This window comes from Microtus oregoni, unplaced genomic scaffold (genome assembly GCF_018167655.1).
Source record: "Microtus oregoni isolate MIOR12 unplaced genomic scaffold, Mior012 000002F_ref0000024, whole genome shotgun sequence".
NCBI lineage: Eukaryota > Metazoa > Chordata > Mammalia > Rodentia > Cricetidae > Microtus > Microtus oregoni.
Genome location: NW_024543061.1, coordinates 56,594,251 through 56,613,121, shown reverse-complemented (window position 1 = coordinate 56,613,121; position 18,871 = coordinate 56,594,251). Strand labels below are relative to the sequence as shown.

At 46.8% G+C, this 18,871-nt stretch overlaps 1 protein-coding gene across 2 annotated transcripts; it reads left to right on the top strand.

Annotated features, from left to right (window-relative positions):
• Positions 1-628: 628 nt before the first annotated feature.
• On the top strand, positions 629-15,479 carry Tmem40 (transmembrane protein 40). Of its 2 annotated transcripts, XM_041644508.1 has the most exons (11): positions 629-701; positions 1,356-1,484; positions 6,291-6,365; positions 8,837-8,890; positions 10,209-10,244; positions 10,568-10,600; positions 10,953-11,000; positions 13,498-13,569; positions 13,673-13,747; positions 14,224-14,286; positions 15,147-15,479. In XM_041644508.1, exons 1-11 carry the CDS (start codon positions 629-631, stop codon positions 15,164-15,166), a joined length of 678 nt encoding a protein of 225 aa, XP_041500442.1. In that variant the 3' UTR covers positions 15,167-15,479. The 2 variants fall into 2 exon arrangements, with proteins under 2 accessions (XP_041500442.1, XP_041500446.1); XM_041644512.1 differs by lacking the exon at positions 6,291-6,365.
• The last annotated feature ends 3,392 nt before the right edge of the window (positions 15,480-18,871 follow it).

Here is an 18,871-nt window from a genome sequence, read left to right as displayed (position 1 = left end):
CATCTCCCCAGCAGCTCCTGTTGTTTTTCTACCTTTATATAAATAAATGTAAAAGAAAGTAAGAAGTAGAGACTGCCAGGCGGTGGCAGTGCATGCCTTTAATCCCAGCACTAGGGAGGCAGAGGCAGGCAGATCTCTGTGAGTTCGAGCTAGTTCCAGGACAGGTTCCAAAGCTACACAAAGAAACCCTGTCTCAAAAAACAAACAAACAAAACTGAACAACAACAAAGAAAACACCAAAACCTAAGACTAACACAAATAGCATACCTTAAAAGGGGTTTTGTTGCCAGGCAGTGGTGGTGCATGCCTTTAATCACAGCACTCGGGAGGCAGAGGCAGGCGGATCTCTGTGAATTCGAGGCCAACCTGGTTTAAAAGAGCTAGTTCCAGGACAGGCTTCAAAGCTACAGAGAAACCCTGTCTCGAAAAACAACAACAACAACAAAATAAAACAAATAAAAGAAATGAAAAAAGAAAACAAACAAGCAAAAACCAAAAATCCTTATAACTTCAAATGTTGTGTGTTTCCTTCCTTCCTTTCCTTATTCCTTTGCCAAGCTCTTTACATATGAAGAATATTAACTAAAGCGAAGTTAACAACTCAACTGTTCTTTTTCCAGGGAAAGTGATGGAGGCTTCAGGATCTTCTTTCCAGTCTCAAGACGGCAGTGGAATCCATAGGGAAACAGAAAATCTGGACTGTGAGTTTGCCTTCTCAGATCCTCTGAGCACTGTCTCTGGGGATGTGGGTCCAGCTTGGGTGGGACTGGGACCATCAAAGTCCCTGCTCAGGCCATGTGGCATGATGGTCACATCAAAGCTGTAGCAGAAAAATGGTTTTCATTCCCGTGCCTGTTCCCCACACTTCCTAGCTGAGCAGGTACTCAGTTGCTCCCCAGAATTTGAGAAGTTTCTGGGAGGCTTGTTTAGGAAGCAGGGAGCATCTTTAGAAGCTGGGAAGGGTCTCATGCGTCTGTCCTTGGAGAAAGGGAGGGTTTAGGACCTGACCACAGGTTGCCTCTCTGTGTGACTTAGAGAACGCTGAACCAGTGCCCACTTTGAGTCTGGAGTTCTCCAGGTGGGGAGGGTACGGGGACAAGGGGGAAAGGGCCTTAGAAGCCTCTTTTCTAGGGTCTGTATGCAGAGGAATGTTTGCCTAGGGCTATCTTTGACACCTCTACCTCTACCCAGAGGTCTTTAAGAACCTTGATCTTGGACACCTCCCATTGGACTTGGATGTTCAAAATCGTATTACCCATTGGTTCACTGAGTAGTACTGCACGGAGAAGCTCTACTGTGGCCAGGGAGGGGGCAGGGGGCAGGAAGCACTCACCCCCTTGTCTGTGTACCTCCAGACCAAGAGACAGAGTTCCACAAGCAGGATGAAAAGACCCACGAACGATCTGAGAAAGACAAGTCTTCCTCCTCCTCATCATCATCCTCCTCTTCCTCCTCCTCATCTTCCTCCTCCTCATCCTCCTCAGGTACAGCAAACATTCTTAGGACTGGGGTATGACTTGATGGTACAGTGCTTGCCTCATAAGTACAGAGCCCTGGGTTCCATCCCCAGAAACACACACACACACACACACACACACACACACACACATAGAAATAAATTTAGAAAACATATAGGGTTGAATTTATTTTTTATTTTTTGATTTTACAAGACATGGTTTCTCTGTGCAGCTTTGGAGCCTGTCCTGGAACTCGCTAGACCAGGCTCTGTAGACCAGGCTGACCTTGAGCTCACAGAGGTCCGCCTGCCTCTGCCTCCAGAGTGCTGAGATTAAAGGTGTGTGTCACCACCACCCAACTAAGGCTGAATTTATAACCACATTGAAGCTATCATTTATTGAGTGGTTACTACCAGGTACTCTTCCAAGTAGTTTACATGTGTGAACTCAACCCATTCTTGCAGGACCCCATTAAGGAAGATATAATACTATTGGTAGTCTCATTTTACAGGTGAAGCCCTGGGCGGCTATGTGACCTGCTTTAAGAAAGCTCAGTAACAAACTTGGAGGTCTTTCTGGGACTGGGGAGTGTGTGGGAGTAGGTTCTCTGCTTGCTTAATTGGAGCTTCAGCACTGTGATCTATTTTACACGATAGGAGCTTACAATTCCTAGGTTTAGGCTGAGGGTGTCGCTCTGCTGGTAGGGTTCTTGTTTAGCACAAAGCCCTGGCTTCCACCCCCAGCACAGCACAAACCTGGTGTGATGATGCACATCTATAGTCCTACCACCCAGGAAGTGGAGGCAGGAGGATCAGAAGTGCACGATCGTCCTTACTTATCCTGGGCTAATTGAATGATTAACCACTAAATAAAGTCAAGGACGGTGATATACACTTTTTAAAATTGTTTTTATTGAGCTATATTTTTCTCTGCTCCCCTTCCTCCCTCTCACCTTCCCTTCTACCCTGCCCATGGTCCCCATGCTTCCAATTTACTTAGGAGATCTTGTCTTTTTCTACGTCCCAAGTAGTTTGGATCCATATATGTCTCTCTTAGGGCCCTCATTGTTATCTAGGTTTTCTGGGATTGTGAATTGTAGGCTGGTTTTTCTTTGTTTTATGTCTAAAAGCCACTTATGAGTGAGTACATATGGTATTTGTCTTTCTGGGTCTTGGTTACCTCATTCAATATGATGTTTTCTAGATCCATCCATTTGTGATATACACTTATAATCCCTACACTTTGGAGCCAGAGGCAGAATGATGGGCAGGCTGTCCCAGACTAGCCTGGGCTACACAGACTCTGCCCTAAGCAAACAGAAAATAAACAAACATACCCTTTAAACCCCAAATTTATGTTATGAATAAATCATAGGCAAATAATTGTCAATCACTTGTTAATGGACATTGTCCCTGGCTGATAGAATCTGGAGTATATTTTATTTTATTTATATTTTTCATATTGTTTGATACTTTGCAATGAAGATCCTTGTTTTTCTTTTTAATTAATGTATATTTCTAAAATATAGAAAAGAAGGAAATGGGGGGGTGGAAGGGTAACTCAGCAGTTAAGAGCACTTGACTGCTCTCCTAGAGGTCCTGAGTTCAATTCCCAGCAGCCACATGGTGGCTAACAACCATCTGTAATGGGATCAGATTCCTTCTTCTGCTGTGCGGGAAGACAGAGCACCCATACATGTAAAGTGCATGAATAAATAGCTAAATCAAAAGAAAAAGAAAAGGAGAAAATTGAAAGGCCAGAAAAGATTCCATTTCTGTGCCGGGTCCTTTTGGGGCAGCCCCCAGGATAAACTGAAGGCTGCAGGAAGAGCTGAAGGCCTCCCCCAGCCCCCAGGATGAGCTGAAGGCTGTAGGATCCCTCTTTAGGGGAAGTATTAGCTAATGGAGAAACCTAAATTACATAAAGTTGCTGACTGCAGCCCATTCCCCCACCCAACTTCCCCTGTCAGCTGGGCAATATTTCAAGCAGCTCCGTGGTTAGCACAGGTCAGCAGATGTCTGGAGGACATCTGTAGGGGGACTGTGCTATCCCCCTTAGATACTTATAGCCTATCAGGAACTAACAGCTGAGCTTTACCCCACCCCTAGCCAATTGTGATATAGGATACGTAATTTTGTATTTTGAGACTATAACCTTGTAATTGTTTTGTGGTTATTGTCTTTATAAACCCCTTACAGTAGTAGACGGGGTCCTTCTCCCTCCATCTGCTGTGTCAGACTGTGAGGCAGAGGACCTGTGCTAGCCCGTACTTATTAAACTAAACCTTGCCTTTTCAATTGGAAGTGTGGCTCCGTGGTGGTTCTCTTGGGGGTCCTTGGACTCAGGCACAACATTTGAGGGCTTGTCCTGGATCCCCAAGACCCCCAGACCCTCACCCTGAAGGTTTCTGGACCACTGGTGAGTGATGTTGTCTGCCAGATGCCTGTGGCTGTGATTTCTGTCTGACCTCTGTTGTGTTTGAATCTGGTAGCCTGCTAGAAGGTTCCCCTTTCTTTGTGGGCTGAAAATTCTTTTTCCTTTCAAAGCAGCCCAGGCCAGTGTCTGTAGTGACATGCCGTGTCTGAGCCTGTGAGGTGGCCCATGAAGGTTGATGTCTGGGACAGCTGACAGACGTGTCAGTAGGCATCCAAGAAGAGATTCTGGAGCCCACTGGGGGAGCAGGCTCCCATCTGGAGGAAATTGGGTCCTCCTCATTGTCCAGAGCCCCTGCAAGGAGCCTGGAGGCTGTGCAGAGTGGAGAAGCAGGTTCTGGCCAGCTCCTCTTTTGGAGGGCCTGGAGCCCTGTCTGGAGGATAGTAGGTCCTCAGTAACCTGGAGTCTCTGAGGGAGCCTGGGTCTCGTGCCGTTTTTGGAATTGTGGATGCACCCCAAGCCACGGGAGGTAGCCACAGTTTCAGACCTCAAACTGAGTTTTTGAGGCCTCGCTGCTTTCTTCCTGTAGCTTTCATTTGTTTTCTGATTGTTGTCTCTTTGTTTATCGTGCTTGAGTCTGGACTGAGAAAATAGGACAGAGCTTAAAGGTGGGAGGGAAAGGGGAGCGCACAACAGAGGTGATGGCACATGCCTGTGATCCCAACACTCAGAAAACAGAGGCAGGAAGATTGCCACAAATCCGAGGCCATTCTGCTCTACAGTGAGTTCTAGACCAGCCAGGACTAGATGATGAGACCCTGTCTCAAAAGTAAAAGGGGTGAGGATAAAGTCACCCACATCTTATTCATTAAGATCAACGCACATCTGTTAGCTTGATTTGCAGTCAGTCTTCCGTATCCATGGACTCCGCATGCTCGGATCCAGCCAACCAAGGGGTGAAAAACAGACAAACTGTGCCTATACTGAACACAGATGGCTGTTTAGTTATCATATTACTAACAACACCAAGTATGAATTATGTAGCATTCACATTGTAGTAAATATCACAAGCAATCTAGAGGTGCTTTAAATAACAAAGGGGGGTCGGCAAGACGGCTCAGTGGGTGAAGGTGCTTGCTGCCAAGCCGAACACCTGAGTTCAGTCCCTAGGACCCACATGACCCACATGGTGAAAGGAGAAAAACAGCTATAGAAAGTTGTACTCTGGGGCTGGGGAGATGGCTCAGTGATTAAAAGTACTGGCTGCTCTTCCAGAGGTCCTGGGTTCGATTCCCAGCACCCACATGACAGCTCACAACTGTCTGTAATTCCAATTCCAGGGGGGATCTGACACCCTCACACAGACATATGTGCAGGCAAACCACCAATGCACATAAAATAAATAAATAGTTTTAATAAGATATTTTAAAAAAAGAAAGTTGTCCTCTGAACGTCTACACATATGCTGTAGCATGTGCTTCCCTGACCAAATATAAATAAATATTTTTTAAGTTAAGAAAAACAGCACAAGAGGACACGTACAGTGTCTATGCAAATACTACGATGTCGTGTATAAGGGACTGGCGTGTCTGTGGATTTTGGTGTGTGCGGCAAGTCTTAGAACCTTGTCCCGTGCATAGCAAGGGACCATATTGCCAGCCGGCTCTTCTGTGTCAGCTAAAATTACATGAACACTGATTTGGAAGCACAGCTGATGGACTTCCTGGAATTTTAATGAATCCACAATTGATCAGGAAGTCCCTAAGCACACGGAGGGAACTCATCTGAGGCCATCTGTGTAGTTCTGAGAGAATGTCCTGCTGCCAGGAACTCCTGGCTCTGAATTCTTAGACCACTGACTAGTCTAAGATAGACACAGCTCAGCCACACTTTACGGCCCTTCAGCCTCCTGCTCCAGGTTAGGCAGCCTGAGACTACGGAAGAGGGGGGACTGTGACCTTCAGGGGCTCAGGTGGGTGGAGGGACAGAAATCCTCCAGCCCTCCTGGTGACTGACTCAGGAACAAGGCAGCTAGAGCCATAGAAATCCCAGGGGGGGAGGGGAAGGCCAATGGGGGTCTGCGCAACATGAATACAGTTTCTATAGGACATGTGACCTCAGCTTAGCTTCACAATCAGGAAGACAAGTGGGAAAGAGTTCCAGGCCAGTAGACACACAGCAGCAGACACCCAGAGTCACATGATGTCACGAGGACAGAGATGCTACACCGTTGTGCTTGGTGGACTCTCTCTCTATAAGATGGCTTCCCTGGGCAGCAGCTTCCCTAAGCAGTAAGGTTCAGTCAGAAAATACGAAGAGGACAGTGACACAGAAAGTTAGGGGCCGCTGTTCTAATCTGCAGCCAGGCAAAGTGAGATCACTGCAGAACATCCACCAGAGCGACAGTGGTCCTGGCTCCTTCCAGCCTGAGGCCCTACAGCTTGTGTTTACTCCTCACAGACAGCAGCGATGAAGACCAGCACTCCAGAGGTCCCAGGGAACATCGAAGGAAGGCCCACAGGGACGGCTCTCCTGGTAGGCAGCAGGCTCCCCACCTTTCCTTTGCTTCTTGGATCACTGGGGAACTTAGTGGGGCTGTGTGAGGAGGTTTCTCACAAAGTGCTGTCTGTAACCATATGAACAGGAAATAGTCTACCTAACGCCCTATAACAGCTACAACAGCCAGACAGAAGCAGAAAGCTGGGCTCCGTCTTGGTGATAGTCATGGTTGTGGGTTTGTATGTCTTGAGGCAGGGTTTCACTGCGTGGCCTTGGCTATTCTAGAACTTACTACATAGACCAGGTTGGCCTCGAACTCACATAGATCCTCTGCCTCTGCCCCCTGAGTGCTGGGGAGAGTGTATGCCACCACACCCTGCTTTGTTTGTGTTTGATGAGCATTTCTCTAGCTCTGGCACGATAAGTGGCAAGTCACAGAGCTCACTTCACCTCAAATGTATGTGTAAAACATCTTACCCAAAACAGGAAGAAGGGGGCTGGTGAGCTGGCTTAGCAGGTTAAAGGCACCTGCCACCAAGCTTGATGACCTGAACTGCATGCCTGGGACCCACGTAGGAGAGAACTGACTTCTAAAGCTGACCTCTGACCTCCACATGCACACTGTGGCAAGAGCTCCATGCCCCCACGCAAATAAATAAATATTAAAAAAAATAGTTTACAGAACAGGTTAGCATAAAGATATTGATAGTAATTATGATAGTGAAGTTGTGAGGTTTATTTATTTATTTATTTATTTATTTATTTATTGCAATACTAGGATGGTACCCAGGGTTCATGCAAGTATTTTTCCACTGAGCTACATTGAGCTACAACCTCAACACCCCACCCCCCTTTTTGAAAAATGTGTCACCAGGCGGTGGTGGTGCATGCCTTTAATCCTAGTACTCGGGTGGATCTCTGTGAGTTTGAGGCCAGCCTGGTCTACAAGAGCTAGTTCCAGGACAGGCTTCAAAGCCACAGAGAAACCCTGTCTCGAAAAACCAAAAAAAAAAATAAAATAAAATAAAAGGAAAAGGAAAAAGAAAAAGAAAAATGTATCACTTATGTGAGTGTTTTGTCTGCATGTATGTGTGTGTACCATATGCATGCATGGTGCCCATAGAGGCCAGAAGAGGGCATCTGATCCCCTGGAACTGGAGTCACAGATTGTTCTGAGCCAACTTGTGGGTGGGGGCTGGGAGCTGAACCTGGGTCCTCTGCAAGAGCAGCCAGTGCTCTTAACCTCTGAGCCATCTTTCTAGTCCTGGGAAATTACTTTTGCCAAAACAAACAAACAATAAACAAATAAGGGTTGTGGAAAGACAGGAGCATCAGGGAAAGAATGGAAATTAATAAACAAATGTCTATTACAGAGCCTGGTGTGCAAAGTGCTTGGTAAACGCTACTTACAATGCTGGAGTTGATCCTGGGTTCTATTTCTAGAGGTACAATTTAGCCGGGGATCTGGGTATGTAGCTCAAGGCAGAGTCTGTGCTTAGCATGCAAAAGCCTGATCTCCAGCGCCCATAATGATGATGATGATGATGAATAAACAAAACAACAAATTAAAAAAAAAAAAGCACACCAGGAATTCGGGTTCTACAAGAGACCTGTACGTTTGGTAGAATCATTTTACTTTTTGTTTTTCTCTCCATCACCCACATCCCTGTGCTGGGATCAGATCAGTGTCTCAAATGTGCTAGGCGAACTCTCTTCCCTAAGCTGCCCCCTGAGCTGTCTGCAAACCTTTGAGCCTCAGCCGCCTTGCCTGCAGGATAGATAGGCGTGTCCTGGTGCCCTCTCCGTACTCTTCGCTGAGAACCAAAGGGAAACATTCAATATCAATTACTTAGTGCACCATTGGCACACCTTAGAGATTAATGAATGACAAGTATTCTTATTATATAAAATTTAAGGGCTGGCGAGATGGCTCAGTGGTTAAGAGCATTGCCTGCTCTTCCAAAGGTCCTGAGTTCAATTCCCAGCAGCCACATGGTGGCTCACAACCATTTGTAATGAGGTCTGGTGCCCTCTTCTGGCCTGCAGGCATACACACAGACAGAATATTGTATACATAATAAAATAAAATAAAGTTTATTAAAAATTAAAGGTTAATTTATTTATGTGTAGGCGTGTTTTGCTTGCCTGTATGTATATGTACCATGTACATGCCTATGCCCTCAGAGGCCAGAAGAGGATTCAGATCGCCTGAAAATAGAATTACAGGAAATTGTGAGCTGCCATGTGGGTGCTGGGAACTGAGCCTGGGTCCTGCCAGATCAGCCAGCACTCTTAACCTCTGAGCCATCTCTCCCACGGGCATTAACTACTCTTGACTGCCTCAGGTCCAGTCAGACATACAGTTTCATGTCAGTATCAGAACATAGTAACCTCGGGGGCACTGAGCGTAAGGTTCTGTGATTCTGTTTTCCTTTTGGAGACCAGGTGTGGGAGGAGGGAGGTGGCGCTCGGACACTGGGGAGAGTTACCAAGGTTTGTCCCCACAGGTGCTGACCACGGGGACCTGGAGGTGCTGAAGGATGAGCTCCAGCTCTATGGAGGTGATGGCTTGTCCCCTGGCTTTGGGGAAGAGAATCATGAGGGTTGAGGACCGGTGGGCAGGACAAGGGGCGGAGTCTCATGATCCGAAGACTCCCAAGCAGATAGACAGGTAGCCAGGCTGTAGCAATCCAGGCGGCACTGGGGTGCCCTCTGCCCTGATTACAGCGATTCGAGGACAGTCAGTCTTCACTGCTGACTGGAGCCCTGACTTTCAGCGTGGTGTTGACTGGTCACCCACAGATCTGGGCTCTAGTTTTACCATCAGCAAAATGGGTGTGACCCATTCCCTCTCTTGGAACCCTGCACTGTTTAAGAAAGGCTCAGATCCCGCATCCCCATTTATGAACTGTTTCCCAGAGCCCTGTGTGATGGTGCAGAAAACACGGCGATGAGTGTAAGCAACAGGGGCTTTGGTCAGCAGCACTGCAATGGAGCAGGAAAGTCTGCGGACTCAGTTCATCAAAGAGCTCCCAGAGGCACACTACCCAGTGAGAGAGTCAGTTCCCCAATACCCGCCTAACCCCCAACTCCTGGTGATGACCAGAGAAACAGCAAGAAACTTGGGTACACTCAGAGTGGGAAGATCCACACTGTACATATTAGACTATAGCACATGGCTGCCTCTGAGCACGGGCACTGTGGATGATCTTTGTGTTGTCTTATTTCCTTATCTGAATTTATTTATTCATTTATTTGAACACTAGAGACTGAACTAAAGGATTTTGTTGTTTTGACTTTAGAAAGATTTTCATTTTTTCTTTATTTTAAAGATTTATTTTATTTTGTGTTTGAGTGTTTTGCCTACATGTATGTCTGTGTACTATGTGGATGCCTGTGGAGGCTAGAAAAGGAAGTTGGATCTCTTAGAATTAAGAGTTACAAACAGATTAGAGCTGCCATGAGGGTGGGGACCAAATCCAGGTCCTCTGAAAGAGGAGCTATTTCTCCTGTACCACATTTTTGTATGTATGTGTCTGAGTGTGGGTTTAGGCATATGAGTGCAGTGCCAGAAGAGGCCAGCAGAGGGCATCAGATCCCCTGAAGCTGGTACTACAGGAAGTTGTGAGCATCTAGTACTCTCCACCATCTCTCCAGTCACTATTTTGCTTTGTTTTAAGAAAAAAGTACTAGCTTTCCACGACTTGACATGATGGGGTAACTGCCAATTAGATGGAGCAGGAACCCTTTGTCTGCTCCAGTCCCTATCCAGCCTATACCAGATCAGTGTAAGTCTCCACGTAGCCTACCTTCCTCCATAGCGCTCCTTCCCAGGAGAGCACCATCATGTGTGTGCTCACTGATTCTCCTCCCGTGCAGGTGCTGCTGGGGAAATGGTGCTTGCTGGGGAGTCAGGTGAGTCGCCAGGAAGTGGAGGGGGTCAAGGATCCTGGAGCTGAGTGATGTCTCTCAGGGTCATGACTGAGACGCGGGAACTCCAGGGAACTGCAGGGACCTGGCTGCATGCAACGGGCAGGAGAGGAGTTGTGGGATGTTGGCATGGGGGTCCAGGCAAGAGGAAGCAGACATCAGCCAAGGAAAGGTCCCTTGGATCCCATGGCGGGAAAATTACCTAGAGTCTTTTCTTAGTCACCTCCGGGTGACTAGTCACAGGGGTGAAAGCCACTGGCAAGGAGCTTTGGCCAACCTGGCACTAACATTGAGTTTCTCATTTCTAGGACTCCGAAGGAGAGGTTCCGGCTCAACGGGGGGTAAATATATAAGCTCCAAGAACAACAGGAAGCTGTTTGGATTCCAGAGGGGCCAGAAAGGACCACAAATGGCCTGAGAGAGTGGGCCAGTTCTAGTGTTGGAGCCTGTGTCAACACTCCCATGATTCGAAAAGAAGTCTCCATCAGAGGGGAAATGGAAGGAAGAACAGGGCTTGGCCTGCAGGGGGATGAGGAAGTCAGTGAGGGTCCTAGGGACAGCCACTCCTACCTTCAGGGTCCTGCCTCTTGCTCCTGCTGTGAGAACTGTCTGATCCACATACACCCAGCAATCAAGTCTCTAAGGCCAGAGCAGCAATCTACAAAGCACATCTCTCTCTTTTTCTCTCTTAAGGAGAAGTGGAGGCCTCTCAGTTAACAAGGCTGAACATAAAGAAAGACGGTAAGGAAGTCGGTGCTCACCTAGCTGGTCCAGATTTCTGTGTGTGTTTGATGACTGGCAGCTAGAATGATGGTAACCCCAGTCCGCTCTGCCAAGGACCTCACAGTTAGCAAAGTCCTCAGCTCTAGTCACCTGGGGGTGTGGGGGCGAGGTACAAGCAGCGATGCCTATCTCTTCATGTAGAAACAGAGCGCATGGTTGGTGGGGGCCTGACAGCTAATGAAGTGGAATGCCCTGGGCTTGACAGTCAGTCTTACACTCCCTTTGCTATGCATGAAAACACGGTGAGATGATAAATGTTTCTCATGCCCTGTAGCGGGGCATAGTTAGGCTGTGGGGTTCATGAAGTTCCACTGGAGAAGTGATGAGAGCTTCAGGCCTTCCTCTGCTCCAAGCCTGACTCCATGAAGACTTCCTGGAAGACCGTGAGAGTAGGAAAGGGAGACCTTGGTTTTTGATTTGTTTATAAGATTAAGAAAAATATTTATATGAGTGCCTGTGTCCAAGGAGGTCAGAAGAGGGTGTCAGAGCCCCCGGAGCTAGAGTTACAGATGTCTGGCTGGAGGCTGGTAGGGATGGGTGGTGTGAATCGAACTTGGGTTTCTGCAATAGCAGTACTCACTGCTGAACTAACTCTCCGGTTCCTCACCATGTTTTCTGATTTTTTTGTTTGTTTGTTTCAAAGATTTATTTATTTATTATGTACACAGTGTTCAGCCTCCATGTATGCCTTCAGGCCAGAAGAGGGCGCCAGATCTCATTACAGATGGTTGTGAGCCACCCTGTGGGCTGCTGGGAATTGAACTCAGGACCTCCAGAAGAGCGGTCAGTGCTCTTAGCCTCTGAGCCATCTCTCCAGCCCCCCCCCCCCCATGTTTTCTGATTAAGCAAATGGTAGTTGTTTTAGAAAAAGCTTGAGTTACTTCCAAAGCTCCCCCGACATTCCCATTTTTCAGGAAATGAGAGCCCTGGGCTTATGCCCTTTCTTAGTCTTGGTCCCTGACCACCATAGCACACTGTTTGGCTGAGGGTGGGGATAGGGTATCAAGGGCTCATTGGACGGAAACCCAGAGTCTCAAAGTACAGGCCACGTCTGCCTTGTTTTGAGAGTGGTAGGGCGTATTATGCCCCAAAGGAAGAAGGCAATCCCTCTGCCTTTGGAATCTGGAGCCTTTGATTCAGTCTTGACCTTGCTCATTTCCTCTGAGAAAGACCCTTCCCCAGGCAGCAGGGTTTGCTAGCTCTGGTCTAGGTTGACTTTCTCTTTGTTTAGTGTGTGGGAGGCAGTGTTTTATTCTGTCTATGTAACCCAGACTGACCTCAAACTTGCGTCCTTTGTCCTCAGCCTCCCCATTACTGGGTCATAAGTGTGCAGCACCATTCCTGACTTTCCTTAACTCTCTTTTGTATTCCCCTTGTCTGAGAAAGCAGGAGACCACTATTGACCCTGGTGACATCCCTCCCTCAGTGCCCAGAATCCCAAGGTCCGACCTCTCTCACGCCTGTTAGCCTCAGAGCTTTGCACTCAGTGCCTTTGCATGTTTCACAATTGTTTTTAATGCTCACTCAACAAATGAGCTCCCGAGCACCGTGTGTGGCTGTTCTAGCTGCTGAGTTTCCTTGGGCAGGAAGCTGACTGGGATTCTCCTTCTCAAAGACTTAGAGCCCAGGGAGCAGGGGACAATAAACACAGAGATAAAGCCCAAGCTGCATGGCTGTGCATGTTCCAAAAATAACGAAGAGAGATAGGGCACAAAAAGGGACTCCTGGGGTGCTATTTAACCCTGGTTGGTCAGGAGCAGAAGCACCGTCATTTTTAAAACAAGAAGAGGCTGGATCCTCTTCTTGGCCCAGCAGTCAAATGCATTTCCTCTTTGTCAGAGGACTGGAGTTTGGATCCCAGCACTCATATCAGGTCCTCACAAATGTCAGCTCCAAGGGATCTGAGTCACCCTTCTGACATCGGTGGCTACTTGATGCAAGCTTATGTGGGGGCAAGCATGCACCCCCACACAAATAAAATAAAAAGTAGAGCAGTTGGGCATAGTGGCACACACTTTAATCCCAGCACTAGGCTGGTAGAGGCAGTTAGACTTCTATGAGCTCTAAGACAGCCAGGGTGACACAGTGGAACATTGTCTCAAACAGACAGACAGACAAACAAACAAACAAATAGATAAATAAATAGCTGTGCATCGTGGTGCATGTCTTTAATCCTCGTACTCTGGAGGCAGAGGCAGATCTGTGATATCAAGGCCAGCTTGGTCTACACAGAGAGTTTCAAGTTTTTCAGGGTTACAGGAACAACACACACATAAACCAAGAGAACAGGCATGGGGTTGTAGCAGACACCTGTAACCCTCGTACTCTGAAGGTTGAAGCAGAAGAATTCTAAATTGAAGGTAATCTTGGGCTGCATAGAGGAGAGAAAGAGAGAGAGAGAGAGAGAGAGAGAGAGAGAGAGAGAGAGAGAACCAGCCTCCACCCTTTCTTGTAGATGAGTTTTTCCATTTCGTCCTCCTCTGCTTTGCCATTGGAGCCTTGCTGGTGTGCTATCACTACTACGCAGGTGAGCCTCCCTGGGGACCTGGGAAGTGGCTGCATGAGAGGACAGGGTGTTGACCTACAGCCCAAAGGCTCACTTCACTGTTCTTTCCCTGCTGCCTTTGAAGACTGGTTCATGTCCCTCGGGGTCGGCCTGCTCACCTTCGCCTCCCTGGAGACCATCGGCATCTACTTCGGGCTGGGTAAGCTTCGGGAAAGCTCCACAGACCTGCAAGGCTCCTAGAGGGAGGGGTGGTGGCTGGCCATCACACTTGATCTAAACTTTTTTTTTTTTTAAATCAATTCCTGATGTTTTTGTTTTCTTCCTGACCGCATGTGAGGTCAGTGAGAGGTCCTTGGCAGAACCTTGTGGAAAAAAGGGGGGCAGTCCCACAAAAACAGTTTAAAGTAGCAAACACGCATAGCTCCTCAGATACTGAAAACAAGCGAGGGGAGCCAGGCATCAAGGTCGCTGGGTTTCCTGTCCCTGTTATTACTGCCTGTGACTCTTTTCCGTGTAATAGCCACAGCACTGTTATTGACGTTAGCCTAAAATTGCATGTTAGGGCTTTGTTTGCGTGGGGTGTGCCCCGGTCCTGGGACAGCAGGGAGTGAGCCTGACCCTGGGGCCCTTGAGGGGTCACCATCCTGACCAGCATCTCCCCTTGCTTCTGAGCAGTGTACCGGATCCACAGCGTACTTCAGGGCTTCATTCCCCTCCTGCAGAAGTTCAGGCTGCCAGGTAATGGTGCTGCACACACCAGATCCGAACTCTCCTGATTGGGGCTTTCTTCTCTGAAAGAGGACTGCTGTCTAGGGACAGTCCTGGAGGCAGGAGGCTGAAGCTCAGGTTCTGCCTCTGTTCGGTGACCCCAGACAGCCCTTTTCTGTGCTGGCAATGGAGCCCAAGCCCCGCAACACGCTAGTCAAGCCACAGTCCAGCTGTCCGTAGCCTCTTTGAGCCTTGGGTTTCTCTACTGGAAAATTGGTATAATTTTACTGCATGAGGCAGCCCATCAAGTAAGGAAGGGTGCAGAGGGCTGTAAGCATAAACACTGAAGGAAAGCAAGGAGCCTGCACTCCCCAAACTCTACTTCCTCCCTGGCTGTGTTAAGTAGCTTTGTAGTTGCCTTTGACATAGCTTGGGCTAAAGTAGAGTCTCTGTGAGTGCACATGTGTGCCTGAGTGTGTATGTGTGTGTGTGTCTCAGTGTGTGCGTGCGTGTGTATGTGTCTCAGTGTGTGCATGTGCGTGTATGTGTGTGTGTGGCTAGGATGGGACCCAAGACTTCACATATGCTAAGAAACTGCTCTGCTACAGAGCCATACTCCCATCCATTGTCTTTGACTAACAGCCCAGCAACTTTGCATTTGGTGCTGTTGTGCCTCAGAGTCTGGAAGCCAGTCAGGGATAGTGTGTCTCTGTGCTGGGGGTGAGGTAGGGGGTAATACCTCCACAACTAGGGACCACGGGGACCCACAGTGCCTTCAGGGAGGACCACATACCACCTTCCCTATGTTGTTTGGGCATTTGAGGTGGTGGTGGGGACAGGACTTGACTGCCTGAAGGATCCTATATCATCCTGCCGCCTTTGCCTTCCAGGGTTCAGGAGAACTGATTGAGAACTCTGTCTGATGGCGTCTGAGCCAGTCCCTAATGTGACCACTGTAACCACTGCCATACCTGAGCCCAGAAGACAGAATGCCATGCTGGAAGACACCAGGAGGCCACACCTGCAATAAAGAGCTCTTTCCTTCCCCGTGGTCTCAGTGTTAGCACCAGTGGGCATGTTCTCGCTCTGCAGATTAACACACAGTCTCCAGGGGGACGAGAGAAGGGGTGGTATCTAAATGAGCAAGAAGGAGGGGACACCACTGATCTTAGGGCCCCACAGGCTGGCATCTGTGGGTTTGGGTCTTTCTCAGATTCTCAGGCCATGCTCACAGTTCCTGCAGAGTCGTCCTGGGATAGAGAGTCTACTGCCCAGAGGTAGGGAGCTATCAGACTGTGTCCCCAGGGGAACCTGTCAGGTAAGATGTCTGGGACTAAAGCTGTGACCCCATCACCTAGTGACTAGTCTGTTGACCTTGGACTCCTTCAAAACCCAAATAAACATTCTGTTCTCTATGCTAAAAAGAGTCGACTAAATATTCCTTTAGGTTTCTTCTTTGTCTCTGCCTCCCCGAGGGGTGGGATTAAAGGCATGTGCCACCACCGCCCAGCAGACCTATAATTCTTAACACCTATATAGCTTAAAGAGTAAGGCCTCACATTAGAATATTAAACAATCTTTAAACAACTGTGCAGCAAATGAGAACAATGTATAAGTATCTTGATCAGAGGTAGAAATGTATAGTGCAATATGATAAATATATCCTAAAACTGTATCAATATTCAAAATGTCTTAAGCAGAGGTCGAAGCATACATGCATACAATATGACAAAATAACTTTGCAGAGGTATAGAAATATTGTAAACAGAAGTAGTAGCATAGTCAATATAACAAATATAATTTGAATTTGTATCAATATACAAGAATCTATGCCAATGTAAATTGTATAAATAATAGCTCACAAGTATTCACTCTATTACTCACTATTATTAGTGTGAGTAAGTTCACACTAATCTACCTATTATTCAATGACAAGCTACAAAACACACAAAGATACCATATATGTCATTATATACCTGTGACTCCAGCACTCAGAAGACAAAGGCAGGAAAGTTACTGCAAGCTGGGGGCTAGCCTGGTCTACATAGGAAGTTCCAAGTTGAAAATGGGTGCTCAATGAGATCGCTTTTTTTTTTTTTTGAGACAGTGTTTTTCTGTAGCTTTGGAGCTTGTCCTGAAACTCACTTGAGATTGTCTTTTAGGAGTTAAAAAAAAATGATGAAATCTATTACTTCCTATTCTAGGTTGAAAAATTAGATAAAAAACACATAGCAAGTGAGACCAGAATAAGATTATAAGAAATGATTGAGGGCTGAATGGGTGGCTCAGCAGTTAAGAGAACCAGCTGCTCTTGCAGGGGACCTGAGTTTGGTGCCCGAGGCGGTGGTTTGAATGGCCAGGGCCCCCATAAGTTCATGTGTTTTAATATTTTGTCACCAGTTGGATAAGGAAGTGTTGCCTTGTTGGAGGAGATGTGTCACTGTAGGTCAGGCTTGAGGTTTCGAAAGACTGGCATCACACCAGGGTGCCCTTTCCCAGGTTGCCCTTTCTCTTGGCTTCTTACCTGCAGACCAGGATGCAAGCTGTTCCCACTACCATGCCTTTGCTCAGCCATCATGGACTCTAACCCCCTGAAAGTGTAAGCTTAGGCTAAACGCTTTCTTTCATAAGTTGTCTTAGTCATGGTGTTTTATCACAGCAATAGAAGAGCAACTAAGGTGGTTCCCATCACTCACATGGCAGTGCACAACTGTCTGTAACTCCTCCTGAGGATCCAGTGTGCCCTTCTGGTTTCCATGGGTACTGCAAGCACATGGTGCACATACAGACAATCAGATACACAAACACATTAATTATAAAAATTATGAGAATGGGAAAAAAATCTTTTTTTTTTTTTTTTTTTTTTTTTTTTTTTTAGTTTTTCGAGACAGGGTTTCTCTGTAGCTTTGGAGCCTGTCCTGGCACTAGCTCTTGTAGACCAGGCTGGCCTCGAACTCACAGAGATCCGCCTGCCTCTGCCTCCCGAGTGCTGGGATTAAAGGCATGAGCCACCATCGCCCGGCTGGAAAAAAATCTTTTAAAAGGTGAAATAGGGGAGCTGGAGAGATGTCTCGGTGGTTAAAAGCACTAATTGCTCTTCCAGAGGACCTAGGTTCGATTCCCAGCAACGATATGGCAGCTCACAACTGTCTGTAACTCCAAGATCTGACATCCTCACACAGACATACATGCAGGCAAAACATCAATGCACATAAAATAAAGATAAATTATTTCTTAAAAAGTGAAATAGGGTTAGAGAGATGGTTCGGCAGTTAAGAGCACTTGTTCTTGCATAGGACCCAGGTTCAATTCCCAGCACCCACATGGTAACTTATAGTCATCCCTAACACCAGTTCCAGGAGATCTGGTGGTTTCTGGTGGTCTCTTTGGGCACTGCACTCATGTGACCTGTAAACAGAGACTGTTCATTCTTTTCCCAGCCACCCAGACTTGAGTAATCACACAGAAACTATATTAGTTACAACACTGCTTGGCCAACAGCTCAGGCATATTTCTAGCTAGCTCTTATATCTTAAATTAACCCATTTTTTTTTATTTTGTATTTTACAACGAGGCTCGTGGTTTGTTACCTCTTGCTTCTTGGGAAGCTACATGGCATCTGCCTGACTCTGCCTTCATTCTTCCTCTATCTCTGCTTGGAATTCCCATCTTGCTGTATTTTGCCCTTCCATAGGCCAAAGCAGCTTCTTTATTAGGAAATGGTAATAAAAGATATTATAACATACAGAGGGGAATCCCACATCATGACCTCCAAGGACATGAGGCACCCATGTGGTGGTACACAGATATACTTTCAAACAAATCACTCATACACATAAAACAAATAAACCTAAAGAGAAAAAAGAAATAAATTAAAAGTTTGAGATAGGATTACCATATGATCCAGAAGCTTCACTTCTGGGAATATATACAAAAGATATATGCTTTTTAAAGATTTATTTATTATGTATACAGTGTTCTGACTGCACACATATGCACACACAAACACCACCACACATACACACACACACACACACACACATGTACATGCAAGCACCACCACTACCACGCACACCCATGTTAACTAAAGCAAAAATGTCAAATAAGCAAAAAATCCACAAAGAGCAGCAACAAAAGATTAATAAGTTCCTTTTTTGAGACGAGTTCTTATTATATGGACGAGGCTGGCCTCCTCACAGAGATCTTCCTGCCTCTGCCTCCAGAGTGCTGGGACTACATTTTTTTCTTGTTTTATTTTGTGTGTGTGATTTTGCCCTTTCTTTTCAGAGCTGGTAGCTGACTGACTGACTACAGGTCCTTGCACTTGCTAGGCAATCGCTCTGCCACTGAGCTGAACTACCAACCTCTTGATAGACATTTCAGTTCAGATGAAAGTCAAGTAAGTGATAAACACACAAAAGCATGCTTAATATACTTTATTATAAGGGATCACCTAGCTGGGCAGTGGTGGTGCACACCTTTAATCCCAGCACTTGGGAGGCAGAGGCAGGTGGATCACTGTGAGTTCGAGGCCAGCCTGGTCTACAGAGCAAATTCTAGCACTGGCTCCATAGTTACTGAGAAACCCTGTCTCGAAAATAAAATAAAGTATAAA

Coding starts and splice junctions, on each gene's coding strand:
- Tmem40 (XM_041644508.1), top strand. CDS start 629: ATGGAGGCTTCAGGATCTTCTTTCCAGTCTCAAGACGGCAGTGGAATC. Junction 1,485..6,290: donor CTCCTCCTCATCCTCCTCAG/GTACAGCAAACA, acceptor TACTCCTCACAG/ACAGCAGCGATGAAGACCAG. Junction 8,891..10,208: donor TGAGCTCCAGCTCTATGGAG/GTGATGGCTTGT, acceptor CCTCCCGTGCAG/GTGCTGCTGGGGAAATGGTG.